The 26,237-nt window shown below is 38.5% G+C and overlaps 1 protein-coding gene across 1 annotated transcript in view; it reads right to left on the bottom strand.

Annotated features, from left to right (window-relative positions):
- The window catches only part of SLC35D1 (solute carrier family 35 member D1), a 51,065-nt gene that overhangs the window by 9,539 nt on the left and 15,289 nt on the right, over nucleotides 1-26,237 (bottom strand). Inside the window, exons 9-11 of the mRNA XM_047872273.1 lie at nucleotides 14,411-14,478; nucleotides 13,214-13,292; nucleotides 9,668-9,750 (exon numbers count right to left, since the gene is read on the bottom strand). Of these exons, the coding sequence (XP_047728229.1) occupies nucleotides 9,668-9,750; nucleotides 13,214-13,292; nucleotides 14,411-14,478 (230 nt within the window). The remainder of the gene's footprint in view (nucleotides 1-9,667; nucleotides 9,751-13,213; nucleotides 13,293-14,410; nucleotides 14,479-26,237) is intronic.

The raw sequence follows: 26,237 nt of genomic DNA, 5'->3' as shown, positions 1-26,237 counted from the left end.
GTATTGAGTAAGCAAACCCCTATTATCTGTGGGTCAGTAGTAACTCTCACAGTATCTCCCAAGCTGGGTATTCCTCCTTCCTCACTCACTCAAGTGCTGGCCCACTTTTCCAGTAGTACCCTTGTGAAATCCCTCTTATGGAGTACCTACTGCCCACCGTCCCAGTCTCCCATCCAACATCTGCATTTCCAGCTCCATGCCTTTGTTTTGCTCATGCAGCACTCAATGGCTGGAATACTTATACTTCTGTTTTCCATCTCTCCAAATCCTACCTATGGTTCAAGGCCTTACCTAACTGTCTTTTCTTCTATTAAGTCTTCCAGGCAGACAACCATAGCCTTTGTGAGAGGTACCAGTCTAAACAGCTACTCTGTGACACTTGTGTGATGACAGCTGCTGAAAGCTCCTATGAGAATGTGCAGAAGTGTCTCCTCATGGCTGTTATTAAGACCATATAAATACCAAATGTTATTATAAATGTCTTATGATTCCTACATGAATGAAAGGCATTGGTGTTAATCATTTCATACTTTCCCTCCTCATTCCACCTAATCTCAACATAGTGGGCAAAGTAATTCTGTTAAAACTAAATCAGATCATGTCATTCGTTTAATCAAAACCCTCTGTCTTCCTCTCTCTTAAAAGTAGTCCTCAATCTATCACTCCACCCCACTACCTGTATGGCTCATCTCATCTCATTCACTCTACTGCCATCACACTGGCCTCCCATGTTCCCTGAACACACCGCAACACTCCCACTTCAGGGTCTTTTACTTGTTCTTCCCTCCAGAAACTGATGTGGCTCATCCCCTCCCTTTTTTAGGTATTGACACAAAATGTAACCCTATTCTCTGCAGTACTCCTCATCCCCCTTCCTTGCCTTTTCTCCATTACTATTTATCATCACAGTTATTAACATTTACCACCAACAAATATTTTACTCACTGTATTATCATTCATTTTTTGTCTCCTCTACTAGAAGGAAAACTCCACGAAGGGCAACAGTGTTAAACAGTTTTGATAACAGCTCTACCCCCATTGCCTAAAACAAAGTTTGGTAGGTACCTACCATACATTTGTTAATAAGGAAATAAATCTTCTCAGCTAGATTATAAGTTCCATGAAGATAAAATTAATCTATGGCTTTGCAAACACCAAGTCATCACTTTCTTTAACATATTTATAGACTGGGTTCAAGAATTCTGATTCTTACTCTGCTTGCCAAAGAAGACAGAAGAATAAAGACAAATCAGTGGTAAGGCAGGAGGTAAGCAAGGCAGCTTTAGGAATGTTCAAAACAAAGAGGGGTCATTTAATCTCTTATCCCATGTCCCTCACATGGCTAAATCATAGGGAAGATTTTTATAGTCAAATCAGGGTGAGAATCTCAGTTCTGCTTCTCACTATGGCAGCTGTGTGCCCTTGGACGAATTATTTTCCCTGAGTCTCAATTGCATTATCATGTGAACTGGGAGATGATTAAACGAGATGGCACTGTAAAGGTGGCATCATATACCAGGCACTCAACAAACATTAAGCCCCTATCTGCTGCCTTTCCAGATGCATGTTTATGTCCTTTCTACATGAGGATAAGTATTGGTCTGTGCACATACTTTAAAAATAGAAGTACCTTAGTCACCGATGTCTGGCCAGGATGTACCAATTCATCTGCCTAGGAGTTTTAGGAATTTGCCCAGGAGTAAATTTAGAAAAAAGGCTCTTAAATCCTGTTGTGATGTTGTTTGGAACTCATGGGCCTTGACATAGATATTATTTGTTTCATTAGAATTCTAGGGAAGCCCCACATAGAGTTTTTTTTTTTTAAGACTCTGAACTAAAAAAGGTTATGGAAAAGTAAAAAGGAATATAAGCCTAAAAACTTGTTTTCTATCTATTCTCACTGTTTACTGTTAGCTCTTTCCAAATATGTAAGAGAAATGCCCCTCCCCCGTTCCAAAAATTTTTTTTCCCTTTCATACTATTCCTCAACTTGGGGCTGAGTCCAAACTACTTAAGCATATCCATCTTTTTTTTTTTTTTTTTTTTGAGAGAGAGACAGGGCACAAGTGAGCGAGGGGCAAAGAAAGAGAGAGAATCCCAGGAGGGGGAGATGGAGAGAGAAGAAGGTGGAAAGAGAGAGAGAAAGAGAGAAGCGGGGTTCACCTGAAGTGGGGCTCATGCTTACCCAAAGTGGGGACTCCTGCTCACCTGAAGCAGGCCTCGAGTTCACCCAATGTTGGACTCAAATTCACAAACCGTGAGATCATGACCTCACCCGAAGTCAGATGCTTAACAGCGTAGCCACCCAGGTGCTCTTAAGCATATCCATCATTTTCTACCCTACATCTATACTCCTTTTTCTTTTCTGCCTCTTAAAAATATTTTAAATGTAGGTGGAGGCTCCCATCAGAACTAAAAGGATAACATATTTTACGTGTTTTCCACACCTGGAGGAGGTTCCTTCAAATGTCATAAGTCTCCTGTGAAATAACTTCAGGCCTACCGAGAGCATGTGGCACAGTTCCTAAGGACTGTGGAAAAGTTTAGTGACAGTATCAGGATAGACAATTTGATTTCAAAAACTGAGAGCAAGAAAACTAAAGCTGTGAAAGGTGAATTATAAAGAGCTAGTGGCAGTACTGGTAGAGAACACAGATTTTTTGCAATATTCCATTTCAGTGTTCTTCTGTCAGGAATTATGATATAACCAAGGGCTAGCCAACCTCCCCAGATCCTATTCAAAAGTCCAAATTATTCTAGTGCCATAAATGCCAGTTATATAACTCTACAAATAGCCTGGTGGATATTACATCAGCAGCAACTAACTGATGACACAAAACATGTCCTTCTCTCTCCCCAAGTGAGAAAATCCCTAAGCAAAGGAAAAGCTCATGTCCTTCAGGAGAAGTCTGGAACCAAAATAGAATCTACTAAGATGAAATTATACAGGAGGAGAAGCAGTCTGAAATTGAGAAGCAACTCATCCTTCTAAAGAAACAAGCAAAGGAATTCAAAATGAGGGAATAGAAGATTCGGGTGCTGGGCAGAGGTAGCTGGAGTAAAATCCCCAGGAATAACTGTGGGGCTAGACTCTGAGCTTCACCATGTCCCTTCCCAGGGACTATGCAGACCCTAGGGTGGCCTCAGAAGCTACAAAATGAGTTTTATTACACTAAAGGAGGCTGACTTAACCAGTATGTATGGCATATCATGAAGGAATATGAAAATAAAAGTAATCCATTCATGTATCCACTATTTATAGACTATAGTTAAGAATGAAGACCTGGAAGGTAAATCATAGATTGAAAACTTACCAGGTGGGTAATATGGGGCAAGTTTCTAGCCTCTCTGTGAAATGGAATATTCACAGCATCTATCTCATAGAGCTGTTATAGAGACTAAGTATGCATAGTTAGGACAATGCTCAGTTCTGGTACACATAAAAAATACTGGCCAGCGGGCACCTGGGTGGCTCAGTTGGTTAAGCGTCTGACTTTGGCTCAGGTCATGATCTCACAGCTCATGAGTTCGAGGGCTGCGTTGGGCTCTGTGCTGACAGCCCAGAGCTTGGAGCCTACTTCAGATTCTGTGTCTCCCCTTCTCTCTGTCCCTCCCATGCTCATACTCTGTCTCCCTCTGTCTCTCAATAATGAGTAAACTTAAAAAAAAATTTTTTTAAATACTGGCCAGTATTTTGTTATTAGTACTAGCTGAATGCTTATTATGGGCCAGACACTGATAAATACTGGCATAACTGGAAATAAGACAAGTGATTTCTGCCCTCAAATAGCCAAAAATCTAAAATGGTGATGGACACATATATGGTTTACTAGGCTACACTGTAATTATTTAGTCATTTTCTGAATGGTAAATGCATTCAGGAATGAGAACTTGGTGACTCTGGAGTCCAATCCATCTGTGTTAAAATCCTTGTGACATGTCTTACTAATTATGTGACCTTGGCAGATCTACAAGGGAATGTACCATGTCTCTCTAGAACACAATGCCTCACATACAGACACACTCAATGCATAACTTCAGAATACATTCAACTTACTTAACCTCTGTAGGCCTCAGCCTCTTCATTTATAAAATAGTGATAATAAAAGAACTTCAAAAGAGTGTTACAAAGAATTAGGCAATTCAACAGATAAAGTACAACATTTGCAATAAAAGGTACTAGAACTGGATATCTATATTAACACACACACACACACTAAAAAGAACTTTTCATCTAGACCTCACACAGTATATAAAAATTAATCCAAAAGTGAGCTACATACCTAATTGTAAAACCGAAAGCAGTATAAAACTTCTCGGACACATAAGAGGAAAAATCTTTGTAACCTTGGGGTTAGGCAAAGATTTCTTAGATACCTAACACTGAAAGCATAACTCATAGAAGAAAAACTGATAAAATAGCCTTAAAAATTTTCTTCTTCAAAAGAGTGTATTAGAAAAATGAAAAGACAGGCCACAGACTGGGAAGTAATACTTGTACATCACATATCTGATAAAAGACTTGTATCCATAATAAATAAAGAACTCTGAAAATTTAAGAAAACAAAGGGTGCCTGGCTGGCTCAGTCAGTAGAGCTCATGACTCTTGATCTCAAGGTTGCAGGTTCAAGTCCCATGTTGGGTGCAGAAATTACTTAAAAATAAAATCTTCAAAAAACAAAAAAACAACCCAATATTTAAAAAATGGGTAAAACAGGGGCGCCTGGGTGGCTCAGTCGGTTAAGCGGCCGACTTCGGCTCAGGTCATGATCTCGCGGTCCGTGAGTTCAAGCCCCGCATCGGGCTCTGTGCTGACAGCTTGCTCAGAGCCTGGAGTCTGTTTCAGATTCTGTGTCTCCCTCTCTCTGACCCTCCCCTGTTCATGCTCTGTCTCTCCCTGTCTCAAAAATAAGTAAAATGTTAAAAAAAATTTTTTTTAATGGGCAAAATATCTGAACAGCCACTTTACCAAAGAATATATACAGATGGAAAATAAACACATGAAAAGATGTTCAACATCATGAATCACTACACACTACAGCACGTAAAACCACAATGAGAAACCACTACAGATCTATTAGAATGTCTAGAATACCAAGGGCTGGGATGTGGAGCAACCAGCATAGTGCATCATACATGGCTGAGGGATATGCAAAATGTTACAGACATTTTTGAAAATAGTTTGACAATTTCTTAGGAAATGAAACATAACACTTACCAGACAAACCAGGAATTCCACTCCTAGGTATTTACCCAAGTGAAATGAAAACTTACGTTCACAAACAAACTTTTAAGTATTTTAACAGCTAATACAGAATGGTTAAAAATTGGAAACTACCCAAATGTCTTTCAGTCTTTCAGTTGGTCAATCGATAAAAAACTGTGATATATCCATAACAGAATATACTCAGCAATAAAAAGTTACAAACTACTGATACATGTAACAACACAGAATCTCAGAGTGCAACACAGAATCTCAAATGCAGTATCTGATGTGAAAAGAAGTCAGACCAAAAGCTACCTTTCCATGACAATCTGGATACTACACAGATGAAAACAGATCTTTGTCAGAGACTGAGGGTAGTGGGAGAGGTTCAATGCAAAGGGACATGGGGAGATTTTAGAGGCAATACAATTGTTTTATATCTTGAATGTGGTGGTGGTAGTTACAGGACTGCTGTATCCATTTATCAAAACTCACAGAACTGTAAACTAAAAAGGGTGAATTTCACTGTATTCAAATCATATAACAACTTTTTAAAATGGAAGAAAAAAAAAATCACAAAGATGAGTCCCAGAGACTCTAGGAATTCTAGCCTGGGCAGTTATGAAGATGATGATGTCATTATCTGGAAAGGCTACATTAGGCCAAACCCACAGGCCAACTCCAGCCAACAGATGGAAAGTAAGTACAGAAGCAGGCTCTTGTCACCACCCTTCACTAATCATTCCCTCCCTTCTCCGCTGCCTTTGGGGCTTGGTGAGCACTCAGTAAGTGGCTGCTGGAGAAAAAGCATTTAGGAGAGTTGAAGACAGGCAGGCTCTCAACAGAGACCTATTTAAAAAAGTGCCGCCTAAATCCCAGAATCAATTTGGATGAAGCCTAATAAGTAGCTACCAGTGCAAACCTCCTGCTTCTTGCATTTGAATCACACCAGAGAAGGCTATTTAAACTCTTCTTAAAACAACAAAGAAGGGGCGCCTGGGTGGTGCAGTCGGTTAAGCCTCCGACTTCAGCCAGGTCACGATCTCGCGGTCCGTGAGTTCGAGCCCCGCGTCGGGCTCTGGGCTGATGGCTCAGAGCCTGGAGCCTGTTTCCAATTCTGTGTCTCCCTCTCTCTCTGCCCCTCGCCCGTTCATGCTCTGTCTCTCTCTGTCCCCAAAATAAATAAACGTTGAAAAAAAAAATTAAAAAAAAAAAACAAAAAACAACAAAGAAACTAGGCAGGGTAGAGGAAAGCTAAATGTATCTGGGTCTAATCAAAGAATCTTTCAAGAATATAGTTCAATTATAGATATGTAATAAAGCATAAGCATAGTAGAATTTTCATTGTATAAATCAGGTAATAAATATATGATGATGTTGTAAAATTCTTTCAACTTCTCTGTGAAATATTTTTGGCTAAAATGTGGAGTAAGAAAATGGGTTACAAGAATGTGTGAATTCCCTACCTTTTTTTAAATTAAAAATCATGTAATGGTTAATGGCACTCAATAAACAGTAAATGAGTCACACACACACACACACACATATACACACACACACACACACACACACAAGAAAACAAAAGAATATGTTCAATTAATGATTTCCTTCAAAGTGCAGTCCACCAAAGATGGACTGACACCATTTTGATCAAAGTGAATCTGACAGCCACTTTAAGTTTGGTTTTTGCATTTAAAAAATAATGTCCACAGCTTGACATGTCCACAGTTCTTTTCCAAGAAGAACTCAAAAAAAAAGTAAATAATAAAACTATAATTTTCATTTTAAAGACAAAAAGTGAAAAAAATTAGTAGTTTTGTAGAGCTTTCCTCTACAAAAGGTAAAAAGCACACTATAATGAAAAACAGCATTTGAACAGAAATTCACATGGGTTTTAATTCCAACTCTGCAACTAATTTGGCTGGCTAAGTACATCAATTATTCTCCCTAGCCTTGTGATAAAAGAGACTGAAGAGATAGGATATGTAAAATTTGTAATAAAATGTGAAAGCAATTAAAAATTATTAAAAATACTACCTAGGGCCAGAGTACCAATGACAGTCATCATGATTATCATTACCAAAGATCCTTGCTAGCAAAATGGTACTGTGTAACCAGAACTAAAATGCACTACCCAACACAAAAAGAAACTCTACTGGAAGAATTTTCAAGATGTTGCTTTTGATCTACCTTAGATTGGCAAATGTTAGAACATTCCAACATACTCAGACACTTTTAATAGCCTACAATGTGAAAAAAAAAAGATACCTAAGTTTTCTTATAAGATACTTTTATCATCTCAAAAGCAATTTGAACTGCAGAGATCTGAAAATGCAAAGAGAAGCTTTCACTTCATTTTGGTTAAGATTATTTATTTGAAGCTAACAAAACAAAAATCAAGGCATCTCTGACTCAGGTCTATACAGTGCTAAAAATATTCTTTAATCCAAATTTTTAGAAGTGAATGAAACGCAGATCACATTCCAAGTCAGAACTGTTTCAACAAGTTGTTTCTTACATCCTGGCCTCTTCTCATGAATATTAATGAAAGAAACTGGTATTTACTAAACACAGATGTCAAGCAGTGAGTTAGGTACTTTATATTAGATTATCTCATTCTAACAAGTCTAAGGAGGTATTTTCTTTCTTTTTCTTTTTTTTTTTTTTTTAACTAAGGAGGCTCCACACCCAGCATGGAGACTAGTGCGGGGCTTGAACTCACCACCATGAGATCAAGACCTGAGCTGAGATCAAGAGTCGTTTGTTTAACCAACTGAGCCAGGTGCTCCAAGAGATATGGGTATTTTCATCCGTAGCACCTAAGAAAACTGAAGCTCAGAAAAGATAAACAACTCAAAGTCACACAGATAGGAAGCATCAGAAGTATAACTCCAAATAAGGTCTAAGACTGAGCTACTCATCTTCCTTCCATAATATACAATCCTCAAGTACACATTACACCCACCACGACCCCCAACTCCTACCCCCACAAATAATGAATGACTTTTCCTTTAAAAGATAAATAACTATAGTGGCAAATAAATGTCAGTGAAGGGGTGACAATGAGTCACTAACCTATTACCAGTATTAGTATTAAATTTTCATGTTGATTCATAAAGAAGGTAGAACAGGGTAGAATAGGTATTATCAAAAGTTGTTTATATTGAAGAAATAAGAGCCCAGACAGGTTATATAATTTGCTGTAAATTAAAGAGATGACACTCCCATATTCTATTAGAGAGCTTTATAGTTTCCAAAGTGCTTTTTCACCAATCCACATAGGATTCATCAAACACTTATTAAGCAATAGCAGGATTCATTCTAGGAGTTTGAGAAATGAGAGAACTACATAGGCAGAGATCCCTGCCCCCATGGAACTTACCTTCTAACAGGAGAGACAGAAAATAGGCAATAAATAAGCAAATTTTATAGTATATTAAAGGAGATTAAGAGCTCTGGAAAAGATAAATAGAAAAATAGAATAAGAGGGTTTAAAACACAGCATCAGAAGGGGAAGAGCAGGTTGTAGTTCTAAACAAGGTGGTCAGGGTAGACTTCCATGAGAAGGTAACAATTGAGCAAAAACTTACAGGCATAAAGGAGTTAACCATGTAAGTGGAGAAGACTAGGCAGTAAACTAGGCAAGAGATGCTAGATTGGTGGCTTAGATGATGCTGGGAGCAATGCAGATGAGAAGTGACTGTTTTCTGGATCTATTCTGAAGGTAGAGCCAAGAGAATTTGTGAACACACTGGATACTGGGTAGAAGATTGAAGGGTCAAGAATGACTCCAGGGTTTTGAAACTGAGAGGCTAGAAGGACAGAGTGTGCATCAGCTGATATACAGAGGCTATGGGTGGAGCACACTTTGGAGAAAATAATAGGGACTTCAGGTTTGGACATGTTAGCTAGAGATGTCAAGTGGCCTGTTAGACATAGAAGTTGGAGTTGAAGACAGAGGTCTGGCCCAAATACAAATTTGAGAATTTTCAAGCACATAGACAGTATTTAAAGCCATGGAATCAATTCTGGAACTGAAAAAGGTCTTTCATACAAGTCACCCTCACCACTGAAAAAGTCTAAAGGAATCCAGTGATATGTCTAAGGTCAGACACATATAAAGCAATTCTAACAGAGCTGCTATTCTTTAGCCCTGAATTTTCTTGAAAACACTGTACTACCATCTAGTATAAGTAAAGGATTGTTCTTTGAAGGCTAGAAGGAGTTTAGCTTCCAGAAAAGATTCCTTAAATAGTGTGTGCATAAAATATGGAACCATTTTATCCCCATTTCTTAAAAAGCATTATGTGAAGACATTAAATATATATAATACACTGTAGGTGCTCCATAAATGTTTAATAAAGAAACCAATTTGCAATTAAATAGCCCCTTACTGTGATACTATTTGAGTGTCCAAATCCCTCCTGTCAAAGTGGTTACATTTAAATATTTTTGACTTACCTGATATTTAAGCCAATGAAGTTCGTCCATGTGAAAATATAATCTCCACCAAAGACCATTCCAATATAAGTTATTAATATATTCTACAAAGAAAAACAGCAATATGCTGTTACACAGGTTAAAATGAGCTTTTCAATATTCATGTAAACTCATCCACACAATGGCCCAAATGCCTATCCTTAAAATATAAAATCAGATAAACAGAAAAACCCACCAATCCTAAAATGAGCATAGTATGAGTAAGGCCACTAATAAGGAAACAATGACATTAACCTCTTCCCAATCTAAATCTCCAAAAGCTAAATGCTTTCACTGATAATTATCACAAGATTATCCACTTTCCCTGTCCCATGTTATAGGCTGACATTATAAATCTAAATAGAGAAACACTAGGGGTAGAAAACAATAATGCACATTTAGTAATCTTAGAAAAGAATGCTTCTTCCTCCCATTGCGGTAACCATTGACTTGTGAGGGGAAAGTAAAGCAGGAAAACCTCACAGGTAAGCATCTCTCCCTCTTGTTCTAAAAAGGAAGAAGGGGATGGTAGGCAGTTCACCAACATCAACATTGTTTTTAGAGGCAGCTTCTTTGGTATCTTAAGAAAACACATGATGGGTGCCTGGGTGTCTCAGTTGAGTCAGTTAAGTGTCCAATTCTTGGTTTGGGCTCAGATCACAACCTCGAGGTTCACGGGATCAAGCCCCACACTGGGCTCTGCACTGACAGCAAGCAGCCTGCTTGGGATATTCTCTCTCTCTCTCAAAATAAATGAATAAATAAACTTACAAAAAAATACCACATATGAAAAGTCGTCTCAAAGTAGCATACCTAAAATTACCTCTCCTGATTCCCTAAGCTCCTAGGTGTAAACATCTGCTTCTCTGGCTTCCTTTCAATTATCTTCAAACCACAGAGGTGAAATAAACTTTCCCAAAGTTCAAGCTATTATTCAATTCTTTCCTCACCTTCTCTCTTTCACATTCACAAGTCACTGCCTCCCTCTCCACTATTATAGCTGTCGTAAATGATAAATGTCATAAACATTTTTAGAACCTGGGCTCTCCTAGATTGGGCCTATGGAAGCAGAACTACCACAGCATTTTTAAAAGGCCAAAAAGAAACCTCAAAATTAATTGTATAATGGGAGTGCCCTTTGAGAGAACATTCAAAATTATGTCAACCTTTTCTAGGTCTAAGAAAGTTACCTTAGAACAGCTTTTCTTATTATTTGAGGGGAAAAAAATAAAAATAAATACCATGTAACAGTAAATAAGGTCAGTAGGCAACTTGAGAAAATGTGTAACAGGATCTCACTTGGAACAGAGACCTAGAGAGAAGGCAGGTTAATTTGCATAGACTGCCCAGGGAGCTACAGATAGGGAAAGGACTCAAAATCCAAACCTTGCTGCTCGAAATCAACCAGGAAAAGACAGCAATGCCCCCAAAGCAGAACTTACTAGCAAGCACAGAAGAATCTATGCTAGTAACTGAAAACTAAGACGGCAAGTTTCAAACTTTAGTCTACCAGAGAATCACCTGGAAACCTTGTTAAAAATGATGATTTCCAGGTTCTACTTTAGAGCCTCTGATTTAGTATATATGAGGTGGGCCCAGGAATTTCCACTTTTAACTAAGTAACCTACATAATCTTCCCAACATGATTAAGAAAAACAAGAAATACTGACAGTCTCTTGGGGCAGTGACTGAGCTAAAAGGGCTGTGACTGGGAGGCTGATGAAAGAAACTCCCCTGTGGCCCATGAGGCTCTGAACCAGCAAGGGCAGCAGCGCACTCCCGTCTGAAGATGGAAGACATCCTTCAGCAGTGATACAAGGCAGCGAGGACCAACAGCGGTTGTAAACTAATCCAACAGTCCAGTTTTTCCCTCCCTCTAGACTTTGGAAGTAAAACTGATCCCTTGGGGACAGAGTAAATTAATAGGGTTGTGTGGGGAGGAGGAAATATCAAAAGAAAGGTACTGGACTGTATGTTAATAAGAGTGTGATTATATTTGTACTCCATGCTGATAAATAAAAAGAAAATACACTAAGAAATCTTAAGCAAATAGGTTCGTTATTAAAAAGAAACACTGACTGGGGCTCCTGGGTGGCTCAGTCGGTTGAGCGTCCGACTTCGGCTCAGGTCATGATCTCACAGCTTGTGAGTTTGAGCCCCTCGTTGGGCTCTGTGCTGACAGCTCAGAGCCTGGAGCCTGCTTCGGATTCTGTGTCTCCCTCTCTCTCTGCTCCTAACCCACTCACATTCTGTCTCTGTCTCTCTCAAAAATAAATAGACATTAAAAATCTTTAAAAAAAAAAAAAAAAAAAAGGAAACACTGACTTTCCTACACTGTCCTTTTTGGCTAAAAACTGGTAACAACAACTGGCCTCTCAGGTTCTTGCTGTTCTTATTCTGCATTCACTTTGCTCTTGAACCATTTACTTTACAAAACCAAAACAGAGCTGAGAGCTAACTTGAGGGACTAAAACTATTTTAGCAGCCTAGGCCTTTGAATGCAGATGAACGGTCTCTGGCTTTCATGGGAATTCACGCAACTAACTAGTTATAGCTGAATTTAGAATTTTAATTACACCAAACACTCCCAATTCCATGATTTGAAGTCACAGACCTTCTGAAATTTTAACCCAAATCTAGTTTCCAAAGTGAGGGCAAGGGGACACCATTCCATGGAGATATAAAGGGAAACATAGCAGAGCAGTGAAAACTTTATTGTACAATCCCTTCCCTCACTATTGACAAATGGGGAATCAGAAAGGAAGTCCCAAGGGCAAGTATTCTTTTCCCCAAATGATTAAGGGCCTACCTCTCTGTCTTATCTCCCCCCCCCCCCCCCCAGCTCTGTCTTACACCTTTTTTAGAAAGCAAGCCTACCCTGCTAATTCATTTGGAAATCTGGCATGCTGTGGTCTTGGAGATTAAAGCACTAGAAGCACAAAATCAGATGAAACAGGCCTCAGGCTTCAAGCCACTAACTTCAGCTCAATATTCAACTTGGCTCTCCTGGCTGAAGACAAATGAGCCTCCCTCAAATAAAAGGGATCTGGAGGAAATGACATCACTGGAAATGTCAGACACAGCTTTTAAAAGTGGGCCATTTAAGGTCTGGCTCATGCACTGGAAAAATCCCTTGATTAATTTCTGGCAGGCACCCTTTCCCTATAACAGCCAGAACTGAGTAAGGCAGAGAACAGAACAGTTTTCATGGGGGTTACAGGGACAAGCCTATCACTACCAAGCTAGTTACCTACCCTGTCTGAAACAAGCCTAATTCCGCTTCCTCTACACTAAGATAACACATTCTTCTTTTCCCATACTCCTCAGAGCCAAGTTGCCTGAAAGTGGAGATTATACCCCCTTGAGTTCTTAAAGATCATTTTAGAAACCATCACCACAATCCGCCAAACCAAGACATTCTGTTAGAAAAAAAAGGATTATAGGGGCTTAAGACCACAGAGAGACTTAGAGTAACAACTTTCAAATAAGGCAGGTACCCAAAAGCTAACAGTATTTTTTTCAACTCACCTTAATACAGCCAACTATTGTAGTTGTAAGAGCAGAATTATACTGCGTGCAGAGTACTGTGGCATACATCAAGATAAACCTGGAATGAAGAAGGAAGAGGTGTAAGAGCCAGTTGCTTACTTTATAGCAATCTCTAGCCAACAGAAACAGTGTTGGCCATGCTAGCACATTGTAGTCACTATGAGCTTTCCCCACCTCGCCCCTGCATGTACTGCAGCTTTGGATTTTAAAAATTTCACTAAAAAGAAACACATGTCCATTTGTTGACCAGGTGTTTTCCCCAGCTACCCTCACCAAACCCTTGAAACCACCGTTGCTAATCCTGAATACTCTTTTTATATTATATTCCCACTAAGTCACCTAACCCAGATAGAAAGCTGAGCTCACAGACCACGAGTCAGGTGTGCACCTCCTATGAGACAATATGACCCCTGGACCAGGATGTAACAGAGATTCTTAAAGATGGAAGAAACCCGAATCAGCACTACCTTAAGAGGGGCTACAGGTTCACTTAACAACTAAGTGCCACCGCAGTTGGAACGGCCAGATTTACAAGGCTTCCAAGCTGGAGTACCAATGCACCATGTCAATTTTATTTTGAAGCACTTGCTCATCATGTACCTAGCCTGTGCCAGATCTAGTCATAAACACCAACTAAACTGACTGGCCAAGGAAAAAATTCATTAGGGAAATACAAAGGTGAAGAGAAGAGGCACATTAGCAGATACCCTCTTATTTTCCACATACACTCTTCTGAAAGGAAGATAACCTGGTGGAGAGAGTCAGACAGCCCCCAATTCAAAGGCTGCAACTGCCACCTGCTAACTGTGCAAATTTAGACAATTTACTTGAGTTCTGAGCCTACTTTCTCATAGGTAGGTGGACGGAAACATGTGTCCTGTGGTTAATATAGAAATAAAACAATGCCTTTTGAAATATAATGGTGCTTATCACATACTAGGTTATTTGGTAAGTATTCGTTTCTTGTCTCCATCCTTCTGAGTATGACTCTGGGATCAGTTTAGTAGCCTCTAAGGGCACGTTCCCAAGGGCTGTGAAACCACCTGAATCTGGAAGTTTAATTATCCTATGCTGATACATTCAAGACACAGAACAGTATACTGAGGAGTGAAGCAAAAGGATCCCAGAACAAACTTCTCTAGGAAAACTATCTGCTAACAAGGAACAAAGGCTTACCCCATCACACAAGACAGAGTGAACTGCAGAAGAAAGAGGGTGTCGGCCCAGCCTTCAAAATCCATTGCCTGTAATACACAAGAAAAGTATCAGATTGTAGAGCAAGCCCTCAAAATCAGCTGTCCTATTCTTTAATCAAAATCCCATGGAAAAAAATCCTATGTTGCTCCCACCACACACACATATACATTTCCCTTCATCACTCAAGGGATAGAGAGTGATGTTTAAGAATTTGACATATATGGAGCTGAACCAAAAAAGCAGTTTCAGAAGGTTTCCTCCTTTCTAAAATGTAATGTGAGGAAGGTCTTGTACTTCTCCCTGTTGGTTCAAAGAAATGGACATTTGGTTGAAGGCAGAGGCCGTATCTGAGATCTGGCTAATCTGAGCAGCTCTCCCAGATAGCTAGTATGAAAGACTTTCTCAAACACTGAAACATACTTCTTTCCTACAACATGTGAAAACTCAAATACAGCGTTAGTTACACAAATTTGGCTGAGGTCTATGCAGGGTGAATTACTATTTTAAAACAGCTGATGGTAAAAGCAAGGTTTTGTTGCTGTTTTGTTTTTAAGCTAAAAGCAAAGGAGTGAAGAGAAATGAAACGGTGTAGTGATCACCTCATCTCTCAACCAAGAGGGAAGGTTTCCCTCTAAAGTACATTATGTCTTTTACAATATCAGTTTGTTAAGCAAATACGATAAACATTCCACCTTTCATCTTTCTGCCAACCCAATCAGCTTCAATTCTTGTCACTTCAACATAAATCTCATAGCTCCAAGGCTCCAGCAATACGAGGCTCTTCATTGTTTATAAAATGTAACATGCATTTTCACACTCAGGTGCCTTTGCTTAGAATGTCCTTCTCAACACTCTCCTGACTCCTGTTGACAGATCAAACTAAAATGCAAGCAGCCACTATATGGAGCCTTCCTGATAAGAACTCTCTCCTCTGCCCCAGCAGTACTTCCCTCTAGGACTCTCTTTCTCTCCAAACTGCAAGTCTTTCTACACAGTGTCTATAGCTTCCTGCAGGAGGACCCACATCACATCTACCTAAGCAAATTCCTAACACAGCAAACAGTAGACATTCAATTTGTTCAAGGTTCTTTCTTTGTTGAGGCATAATATGCAAAAAATAAAATCAACCACTTTTAAGTGGTGATCCCCTCCCAAATTTACAACCTCTGATTATAACTTATGGCGGCGTCTAATCTATTGTCTGTCACTAGAGTTTTGTTCTTCAACAATTTCCTACAAATGGGATTGCACAGCATGTACTCTTATGTCTGGCTTTTCACTTGGCATAATGCTTTTGAGAATCACTTATGCTGTTGCATCATTTTTGTTACATTTATTTTTATTACTGATTAGTACTCCATCTTATGACTATACCACAATCTGTTTAGTCACCAGTTAATAAATATTTAGGTTGTTTTCATGACTTGTTATTAATAAAGCTATAATGGGGCCTTTGAATACAAATCTCTGTGGACATTTTTATTTTTCTCAGGTAGATATCTAGAAAATGGGTTGGCTGGTTCTTTCAGTAAATGTATCTTTAACTTTCTAAGAAACTTATGAAATAACTATACTATCTTGTACTCCCACCAGCACTCTATGAGAGTTCCTATTGCTTTACTTTCTCATCAGCACTTGGAACTGTATGAGACCACTGTACTATAAGTAAATAGTATCTCACTATAATATTAACTTGCATTTTTCTAATGATTAATGAAGTGGAGCATATTTTTTCTAATGATTAATGAGGTTGAGCATATTTTATTTTTTTTAAGTTTTTTAAAAAAGATTTTAAAGTAATCTCTGTACCCAATGGTGGGCTCACACTCATAACCCCAAGATCAAGAGTCACATGCTCTACTGACTGAGCCAGTCAGGTGCCCTGACTGAGCATATTTTAATGTGTTTATTTGCCATCAGTATTGCTTCTCTGGTGAAATGTCTGTCCAAATCTCCCAAATTTATCTATTTGTCTTATTACTGAGTTGTTATTTTTCATATATTCTGGATACAAGTTCTTAACTTTTTATATATATAAAAATCACACATATATATGATTATCATATATATGACTGTGTATTTTCTAAAAAATTACATATTATATATGATTATTATATATTATATACATGGTTGTGCAAATATATCCTCCCAGTCTGTGGCTTGCCTTTTTATTTCTTTAATGATGTTTTAAAAAACAAAAAAATTTAATTTTTATGTAGTCTAACTTATTTTATCTTTTACAATTCTTGCTTTTTATGACTTTCCTATGAAGCTGAGATTTTCACAGAGATTTTCTCCTATATTTTCTTCAAGTTTTAATTTTTAACTCTACATTTAAGTCTATACTAGGGCTGCTATAAATAAAGTTCCACCAATTGAGTGACTTGAACAACAGAAACTTTTGTGTCACACTCTGGAGGCTGGAAGTCAAGATCAAGGTGCCAGCAGGGATGGCTCCTTCTGAGGGCTGTGAGAGACAATCTGTTCCAGATTCAAGGCCCAGAGTTTTCCTTTTGGGAAAGTTTTTAACTAAAATTCAATTTCTTAATAGAAATAGAGTTAAATAGCCCCATTAATTAACTAAGCCCCCTTAATTAATTAATTCAAGGCCTAGAGTTTTCCTTTTGGGAAGGTTAATCAAAATTCAATTTCTTTAAGAGAAATAGAGCTAAATAGCCTCATAAATAGAAGCTAAATAGCTTCTAATTATTTTAATTAAGTAGGGCTTTGTAATTACTTAGTAGAATAGGGCTATTCATGTTATCTACTTCTTCTTGAGTGAGCTTTGGTAGTTTGTCTTTTTAAAGAATTTGTTCATTTCATCTTAGTTTTTGAGTTTATGGCATAATGTTGTTCCTAATATTCCATTATACCTTTAGTATATGCAAGCTCTGTAATGATATCACTCCTTCATTCCCTATATTGATAATTTGTGCATTCTCACTTTTTGCCCTGATCAACTGGCTATGGTTGAGCAGTTTTACTGAACTTTCATTGGCCTCCAGGTTTTAGGTTCACTGATTTTTCTCTATTGCTTTTCTGTTTTCTATTTCACTGATTTCTGCTCTTACCTTCCTTATATTTACTTTGGGTTTAATTTGCTCTTATTTTTTTCTAGTTTCTAAAGGGAAAGGCTTAGGCCACTGATTTTAGACCTTTCTTCTTTTCTAATATATGCGTTTAATTCTATGGATTCACCTCTAAGCACCACTTTAGCAGCATCCCATAAGTTTTCCTATGTTATGTCTTAAAAATTTTTAATGTTTATTCATTTTTGAGAGAGACAGACTGTGAGTGGCGGAAGACCAGAGAGAGAAGGAGACACAGAATCTGAAGCAGGTTCCAGGCTCCAAGCTGTCAGCACAGAGCCCAGCGCAGGGCTCGAACTCACAAACCATGAGATCATGCATTACCTGAGTCAAGGTCGGACACTTAACCAACTGAGCCACCCAGGTGCCCCTACTATGTTGTGTTTTAATTTTCATTCAGTTTGAAATGTTTTATTTTCTTCATGATTTTTTTCTTTGATCCATGTGTTATTTAGAAGTGTTTATTTCCAAACATTTGAAGATTTTTCCATATATCTTTATGTTATTAATTTCTAGTTTAATTCTGTTCTGACCAGGGAACAGACTTTCTATGATTTCAATTATTTAAAGCTATTAATAATCATTTTATGGCTCAGAATATAGTTTAGCTTGGTATATGTTCCATGTGCACTTGAAAAGAATGTATATTCTGTTGTTTTTGAGTCGAATGTTCTGTAAATGTCAATTAGGTCAAATTAGTTGATGGTGTTGTTCAAGTGTTCTATAGCCTTAATGGCTTTCAGTTTAGTTGTTTTATCAATTACTGAAAGAGGAGTGTTAAAATCTCCAACTATAATTGTCAATAATGTACTTATCCTTTCTGTTTTATCAGTTTTTGCTTCAGATATTTTGAGGCTTTCTCATTAAGCACATTCATATGCAGGACAGTTATGTCTACTTGATATATTAACTCTTTCAGCATTATGAAATGTCCCTCTTTATGGTATAGTTTCCTTTTTGTTTACTATACTTTGTGTTTACTATAGTTTGTGTTGAGCTTCTTGTATGTGTAGATTTAGTTTTCATCAAATTGGGAAAGACATCTGCCATTAATTCTTCAAAAAGTTTTTCTACCCACCCTCTTCTTCAGGACTACAGTTACACATATTATAGATCTCTTGATACTACCCTGCACATCACTAGTAATCTGTTCATTTGTTTTCCAGTCCTTTTTTCTCCACGTGTTTCATCTTGGATAGTTTCTATTGCTATTTCTTTAATTCACTGATCTTTTCTTCTGTACTGCCTAATCTGCTGTTTAATACCTTCTACTTTATTTTTCAATTCAGGTTATTATATTTTTCCTTAAAATTTCATTTGGGTCTTTTTTTATGTACTTCTTTTCTCATCCTTTTTCTCTCCACAATCCTTTACCACCTGTTGTCCAATGTCTGAAAAACATTTTTCATATATGTTTGGTATTCTAGTAGGCTCAGGTAGAAAGGTAAATCCTGTCCCTGTTATGCCATCCTGGCTAGAAGCAAAAGACCAAATTCAATTACTGACTCGAATTATAAACCTATCTCATATGACGCCTCCACTGGGAAGCTTTGCACAAAAACCTGCATTCATATCAGGCTCCTTCTTGCCAAACTGTCAATAACACTAAGTGCTACTTTTATCACTGACACTGCATGTACGTGACTAAGTACATGTATGTATGTGACTATTTATATTCATGATCATCTATCCAGACACTTTGAATGCCTTCATGGTTTATCTCTGTATCCACAGTACTTAACAAAGTGATAGCAAATAGATGTTCCATAACTGTAAAATGATGAAGAATAAATGAAAAAAGTCATACATAGTCTCATTCTATGCACTTTCATACCTGTAAACACACCCTCCTCTCTGATGAAAAACCATTAAAACACAATAAAGTACAGGCTGGGAGGACTCAGGAGACCAGCCTCTACCAGCAAGACTATAAATTCCTTGAGAGCAGAAACTATGTCATATGTCACTTCTCCCTAGCCCCAAGCATTTAGAAGTGTTAGGTACAAATAGCTGAGGTGGATTAAACATCCATGATCTCTGGCTTAGTATCATTTTCTACTGGCAGATGAGCTAGACTTTACTTGTTAATACACCCACACATCTAAGCACTTGGGTAGCTCAGTCGGTTAAGTGTCTGACTCTTGATTTTGGCTTAGGTCATGCTCTCATGGTCTGGTCATGACATCGCCCCACATCAGGCTCTGCACTGAGCATGGAGCCTGCTTGAGATTTTCTTTCTCTCTCTTTCTTTTCTTTCTTTCTCTTTCTTTCTCTCTCTCTCTCTCTGTCTCCCCCTCTCTGCCCCTTCCCTGCTCATGCTCTCTCTCTCTCAAAAAAAAAAAAAAAAATCATGGAAAAAGAAAAACATTTAATACACCCACATACTACTTGTACACGCTACTAGATTTAAAGTTTCAGATTAAATCTATATAATTTTAAATTTTCTTAAAATGGAAAAAGTCATTTTACTGGCCTATAACTCGTTAATTTTTGCACCGAGTTTAGTTTCTCTTTTTTTGAAGAGAAAGGCATAACCCAGAAAACCAGCAGGTGGGCACAGAAGAAGTATCTTTGGGAGGGTTATTGGTACAGAAGCCACTGTACCTAAAAAAAGCAGCACACCAGGATTCCGAAGCCCAGTATCTTGCACCACCTCACCACTGTTTCATTATGCCAGCATTAGCTTCTGCGAGGGAAGTTAAACTGGGTGCATATTAAGGTTTCTTCCAACTCTAACATGAGTGTTAGATCAGCTTCATAAGGAGAGACTTTACTTCAAACTGAAACACATAAAAGAAATATCAGGTCTGGGGCACCTGGTTGGCTCAGTCAGTTGAGCGTCCAACTCTTGATTTCAGCTCAGGTCAAGATCCCAGGGTTGAGGAACTGAGCCCTGCATCAGGCTCCACAGTCAGCACAGAAGTTCTCTCTCTCTCATTTTCTCTCTCTCTCCCTTTGCCCCTCTTGCCCACTCGTACGTATCCTCTCTCTCTCTGAAAAGAAAAGAAAAAAAAAAAAAGAAAAGAAAAGAAAGGAAAAGAAAAGAAGAAAGAAATCTCAGGCCTAAGAACTTTCCTCAACTCTAAATTATCCTCCTTTCCTAGATAAGCTACTCTTTTACTCCAAAGTCACTAAGAGAATAAGCTGGTGTGATGGACCATGAGGATTCTCTGAACCTTAGTTTCTGCACATATAATAAGAGAAATAACTCTACGAGGCTATCTTGTAGAGTTGTTATCAGAATTAAAGATAATTATGGATACAATGATATGAAGGAGGTCCATCTCATTCAATAAATGATGTCAGTTTTCATATGTAAACATCATTTCTATTTTTTTTAATTAAAAAAAAATTTAATGCTTATTTTTGAAGGAGAGAGAGACAGAACATGAGCAGGGGTGGGGCAGAGAGAGCGGGAGATGCATGAATCCGAAGCAGGCTCCAGGCTCTGAGCCCGATGCGGGGCTCGAACTCACAGCCTGTGAGATCATGGCCTGAGCCTAAGTCGGATGCTTAACCGACTGAGACACCCAGGTGCACCTTAATTTTTTTTGTCAGTGACCTAGGAGTAGAAAGAAATCAGTTATTTGGCAAAGGCTTTAAATAAACTCTCTATATACCTGAGCTCCTTCCCTCCTTTAGCTCTAAACATTTCTTCTGGTTTCATTTTGTATTTTTAAATCTACTAAGTCCCCGTCATGTGCCAGGTCCCACAGTTGGCCTGCGGGTACTGTGCTGAAGACAATTTAGTTCAGGTTTGCTAATAAATGAAGGAACAAATTGTGACAATAAACAAGTACTACCTTATATTTGTGGAGTGCTTTATAGTTTACAAAATGCTTCTGCATACCTCATGTCATTTGATCCCCAAGTAACCCTGTGAGGTAGAAAGGCCAAGCCTTCCTATCCCCAGAAGACGAGGAGTAACTTACTTTAGGTAACATAGCTAATACATGGTAGGCTCGAGTCTATACACTCAAGCCCAAATTTTTCTACACTGAGCATTACATTTTATTTGGAAAAATGCCCCAAATACATACTGTACAGTCCCCTCTGGGAACTTAATAACTGTATCTATAGAATATTAAAATAAATCCCATGAACATGATTCAATTTACATAGAATTCAAAAATTGAAAAACAATTCTCACAGGATTGTTTTCCCTCCCTAAATACTAGGCCTGTCTCTGGAGAAAGCCACTCTACAGCAGAAGCAGCCTATTGCATTCCTCTGCTTTGCCACAGGAATGGATCTTTGGCTACAACAGAACAAGCAGCAGCCATTTGAAAGTATAGCTGTAGGATAAATATGACCCAAACACTACCATAGTAGAATGGAGTCTACTCCCTATCATAAAGATAGCATAAAAAAACAATTGAAGCTACTGCTTATTAAGAGCTTATTATACTTCCGGGTCCAGAAATGTTAAGTAACTTTCCCCAAACCATCCAGCTACTAAGTGCCTGTTCTGTTAGTTAAGTACCAAGAAAAACCAAAGGCAAGCTAACATGTTGTGAGTTTTTTCTTCTAGATAGCTTCACATAGTTATCGTTATTGATCACTGAGCCAAAAAGTGGGCATTTAAATTCTAAATCTGCCATTAATTTTCTGTGAGTCCACCATAAAGTCATTTAACCTCTCTAAGCCTCTACCTATATTACAAATATAGACAACAGTCTGCTCCATCTGCCTCTTGTGATAAATCAATTCAGAGAATGAAATGCAGACACTTTATACAAAATTCACATACTTCCATCACCACTGTTATCTCTCAGTGATAGATTTGCATGCATATTTGTCTTCTCCCTAAGACAGGAAATACAGAAGGCACAGTGAACATATATTTTGTTAATCAAGGATGGGGGGAGGGACATTTAAAACCAAATAAAATGTCTGCCTCCAAAGATAGCTAATAAAGAGCCACTGTGAACAAAATGACCTGCTTGGTCACTGTGTGACACAGAGCTCGATGGGCTCCCTTCCACAAGTCCTGCAATCTTCAAATGGCTGTGATTACAGACTGCACATACAAAGATGCTTAGCTTTCCTTCTGTTTTGAATGAAGTCTCTGGTTCTACAGGTGCTGGTGGTACAATGTAATACCACAAGCCAATACACACCACAGGCATAAAAAGTACATGGCATAAATCAATGGGCAAATGGGTTATATGGACCTACCATTTCTAAAAATTAGGCATTTGGTTTGGATGAGACTTTCGGTTAAATAAAAATATTTGAAAAAAAATTTTAATAAAAAAAATGTGTTCTCTAGTTGTTTAGGTTAAGGAAATTAAGAAAGGGAGTATAGGAGTAAGATTAGGCACTAACATCACATAATCAGTAAAACCAAGTCTAGGGATACAATCAGATGTTTTTGTCTTCTTTCCCAGCTCTAATCAACTGATTCTGGCTGTCTGAACCACTACCTTGGTGAACAGTCAGAGCTATTCCTGGGCTTTAGCAAGGAAGCATCGCCAAGACTACTTGACAATGTCTACAATGAACACAGGATAACATAAGCACCAATTCATCACCCCTAACCTAATAAGAAGCATGTAATAATTTCAGTGTTCACCTGAGTCTTAGATATAACCATTCTCACTCCAAGGAAAATTTGCTAAGCAGAGTCACCAACTTTATTTGAAATAAAATCCAAAGCACGAATGACATATTTTCTTACATGTTTTGAAACCTTATAAGCTTTGATACTCCTTTACTATAAGGTCTAAAAATAAACAAATCGCTCAGTTTTAGGCTTCATGGTAAATAAGGAAAAGTTGATGAATGACACCATTGTATTTTGAAACTTCTTTCCCCAAAAATCTACTGAGAAAACAACTGAAACATGTGATCCTAGAAAGTAAACTGTTAGGGAACTGACTAAGGTGGAAGATAACATCAATAGTGCAAATGATCTCCAAGGTTCCCTCCCTACCTTGGGAAAGCCAGACAAGTTCATGGAGCCAGTGGTCCTGGGTTACCCACCCTATCCTCCGCACTACTGTAACTACTTGCCACCACTTCTGTTCCACCTCCTCCTGGCTCAGACAAGGAATCTGGCTCAGATATCTTCACTACCTTTGCTCACAAGGCTCTACCACCTACATAAAATCTACATATAACTGCAAAACCACACATTCCAGCTTATTAACAGGGTCATTTACTCTTATTTGAAAAAAGGCATATCCTCGAAAGTAACAATGGTTAATAACATTACTTTGTTAGTCAAACAACATATATGGCAAAGAGAAAGATCTAGTCATTCATAACTGAAGAATAACTGATCAACCCACTTGTTTGGTATGAGGATGCCAATGCCCAGAAAGCAGAAAGGACATGTGTATGTGGAAAGAATAATTCAGGGTTTGAGAAACCAGCCTGTATGGTCTAGAGTGACCCAGAAAAGATTAATAACTCTGGACTAAACCAACAGCCTAAAATTCTTCATTATTTAGTCAGCAAAAAGAGACACCTCCACTTTTCCTGTAAAACTCATCTGAGCCATGTAATTTTAACCAGTGGTATAATGAAGACATTATACAATGTACCAGTGCCTACAGTACCAGCCTTGTGAGATGTACAGCAAGGGGTCTGTTCCTCCTTCCCTACATGAGAACACCTAGCAGGGTGTGCTGTCAGAAAGCCAGGCTCCAGCTCCTGTGACTGTGAATCACTGGCTTTGTGCTGCAGACATTCCCTTCTGGAGACAACAACTAACAAGTTTAAACACAGTCTATCCTAACTGACACTTTGGAAAGCAATTAGTCAACTGATACTTTATCTACCTTTATCTATGTTAACTAGTTATCTTTTATGAACAGTGAGCTGGCTTTTGTAAACATCGTTTTTTAAGAAAGAGAATGTTTTAAAATTAGAAGCCATGTTTTAAAAAACCAAATGTTGACTATATTGGTTCCTTGGTTTCTGGTACAGCCAGGACTTTGAGAACCTGAATAAACTTTTTTAAAAAAATTACACACACACACAAACACATTCACACACACGTTTGGTTTCTCAGAAAGCCTCCAAGGATTTGCATTATGTGCTCACTAGGTTACGTTGTTCAATTGGATCCTGCCTTTCAATTTTTATGGTAATTTAGGTTTTTTCTTCCTTGGCCTTCAATTCTTGCTTAAAGACTGTGTCAGCTCTATCAACTGCTCTGTAGAACTCCTGCCTCCCTGGGGAGCTGACCTTTCAGAGCCCTCTTACTGGATTCCTGTCCTAACACAGGGAACTTTTCTTTCCTTTGCCTTCTAAAGTTAACAGTGAGATTTTGAAAAAAAATAATTTGGATCTGATCTTGTTTTAATTTGCATGCTGGGGTCAACAGTCTGCAACCCTGAATAATGAGAACAAATTAATTTGTCCCACCACCCCCAGTTATTTTAAACTTTAGGATTCATCATAGGATAGTCATTATTTATAGAAAAACTTTATCCTTTTCTTACTGTTCCTTTTATAAAATGTAATTTAAGATACATTCACATGGCTCTACAATCAAAAACATATAAAAAGATAAATAGTGAGAAGTCTCCCTCCCATTCCTGTTCTATACTTATTCTGTTCTCACACACACACTCACACACGAATTGGTGGTTACTTTATCAGTCTTATGTATATTCTTCCAGAGTTTCATTACTTAAATAAGTGAATACAATGTATATATACTATTTTCCCTTTTTCTTATTCAAAATGTAGCATACCATATTCAGTTTTATACTGTGTTTTCACAATTTATCTTGTTGGTCTTTTCATAGAATACATACAAAGCTTCCATGCAAAATGGTTCTGGGTCAAGAAAGCCAGGAGTCCAACGGATGAGAGCAAATTTAAGCATTGGTATTCAGGAGTCAGGGAGCAGCTGGGCTCATGCCAACCATCAGAACAGCAGCCTAGTCTCCACACTGGCATACCTTCTGCTCCTCAGAAATTCTGTCTCAGCCCAGGAAAGGGCCCTACCTCGAGAACTAACCAACTCAGTTGATACAACCTACTCAGTTTACACTTCACAAAGCAGGGTAGGGGAGCAGAAGGGCCCTGTCCAAAATCAGACAGTGGTCAAGGACAGAACTGGATGTTGCTTCTGCATTCTGCCCTAAATTCTCTCCATTCTATCCCTTATGTCATAAACTTTTAGGGACTTGTCATATCTGCAGAGTAAATTTCAAATTCTTGTATGTAGCACTTGTCCCAACTTGGAAGGGTGTGACGTGGTGGGGAAAAGCGAAGAGTACTAGTAATAGTCAGGAAATCAGGATTCTAGTCCTAGGCCCTCTTTGGGCCCCAGCTTCCTCAACAGTGAAAGAAGAGGCTTGAACTGGATGCTCTCTAAGGTCTCTTCAAAGGCCTCCCATGTCTTTGACTGCCAAAGCCTGAGCATACTGAAGAGGCTGGTCCCTGCAGCTATGCCTGTGCTCACGATGTTTGTTCCACCCGGAATGTACCTTCTGTTTCTCTTCCTCCACATCTTTCAAGACCCACCTTGATTCTCCTGGTAGTCATTTACTCAGAAAATGCTTCTTGTAAAGAAGCTATAGGCCCTCCTACTTCCACCTCAGCACGTAGAACCTGCTCTTACCTCCAACTAGAGGACTCCTTCGAAAGTGCCACGCAAACTGGCCTCAGTCCATTCAGTTCAATCCCTGCTCAAATGAAACTGAGAAAGATGCTTTCTCTAACCACCTTATCCCAAGCAGCACTTCCCCAATCACTCT

Source organism: Prionailurus viverrinus, chromosome C1 (genome assembly GCF_022837055.1).
Source record: "Prionailurus viverrinus isolate Anna chromosome C1, UM_Priviv_1.0, whole genome shotgun sequence".
Lineage (NCBI taxonomy): Eukaryota > Metazoa > Chordata > Mammalia > Carnivora > Felidae > Prionailurus > Prionailurus viverrinus.
This window is presented reverse-complemented; position numbering and strand designations above follow the sequence as displayed.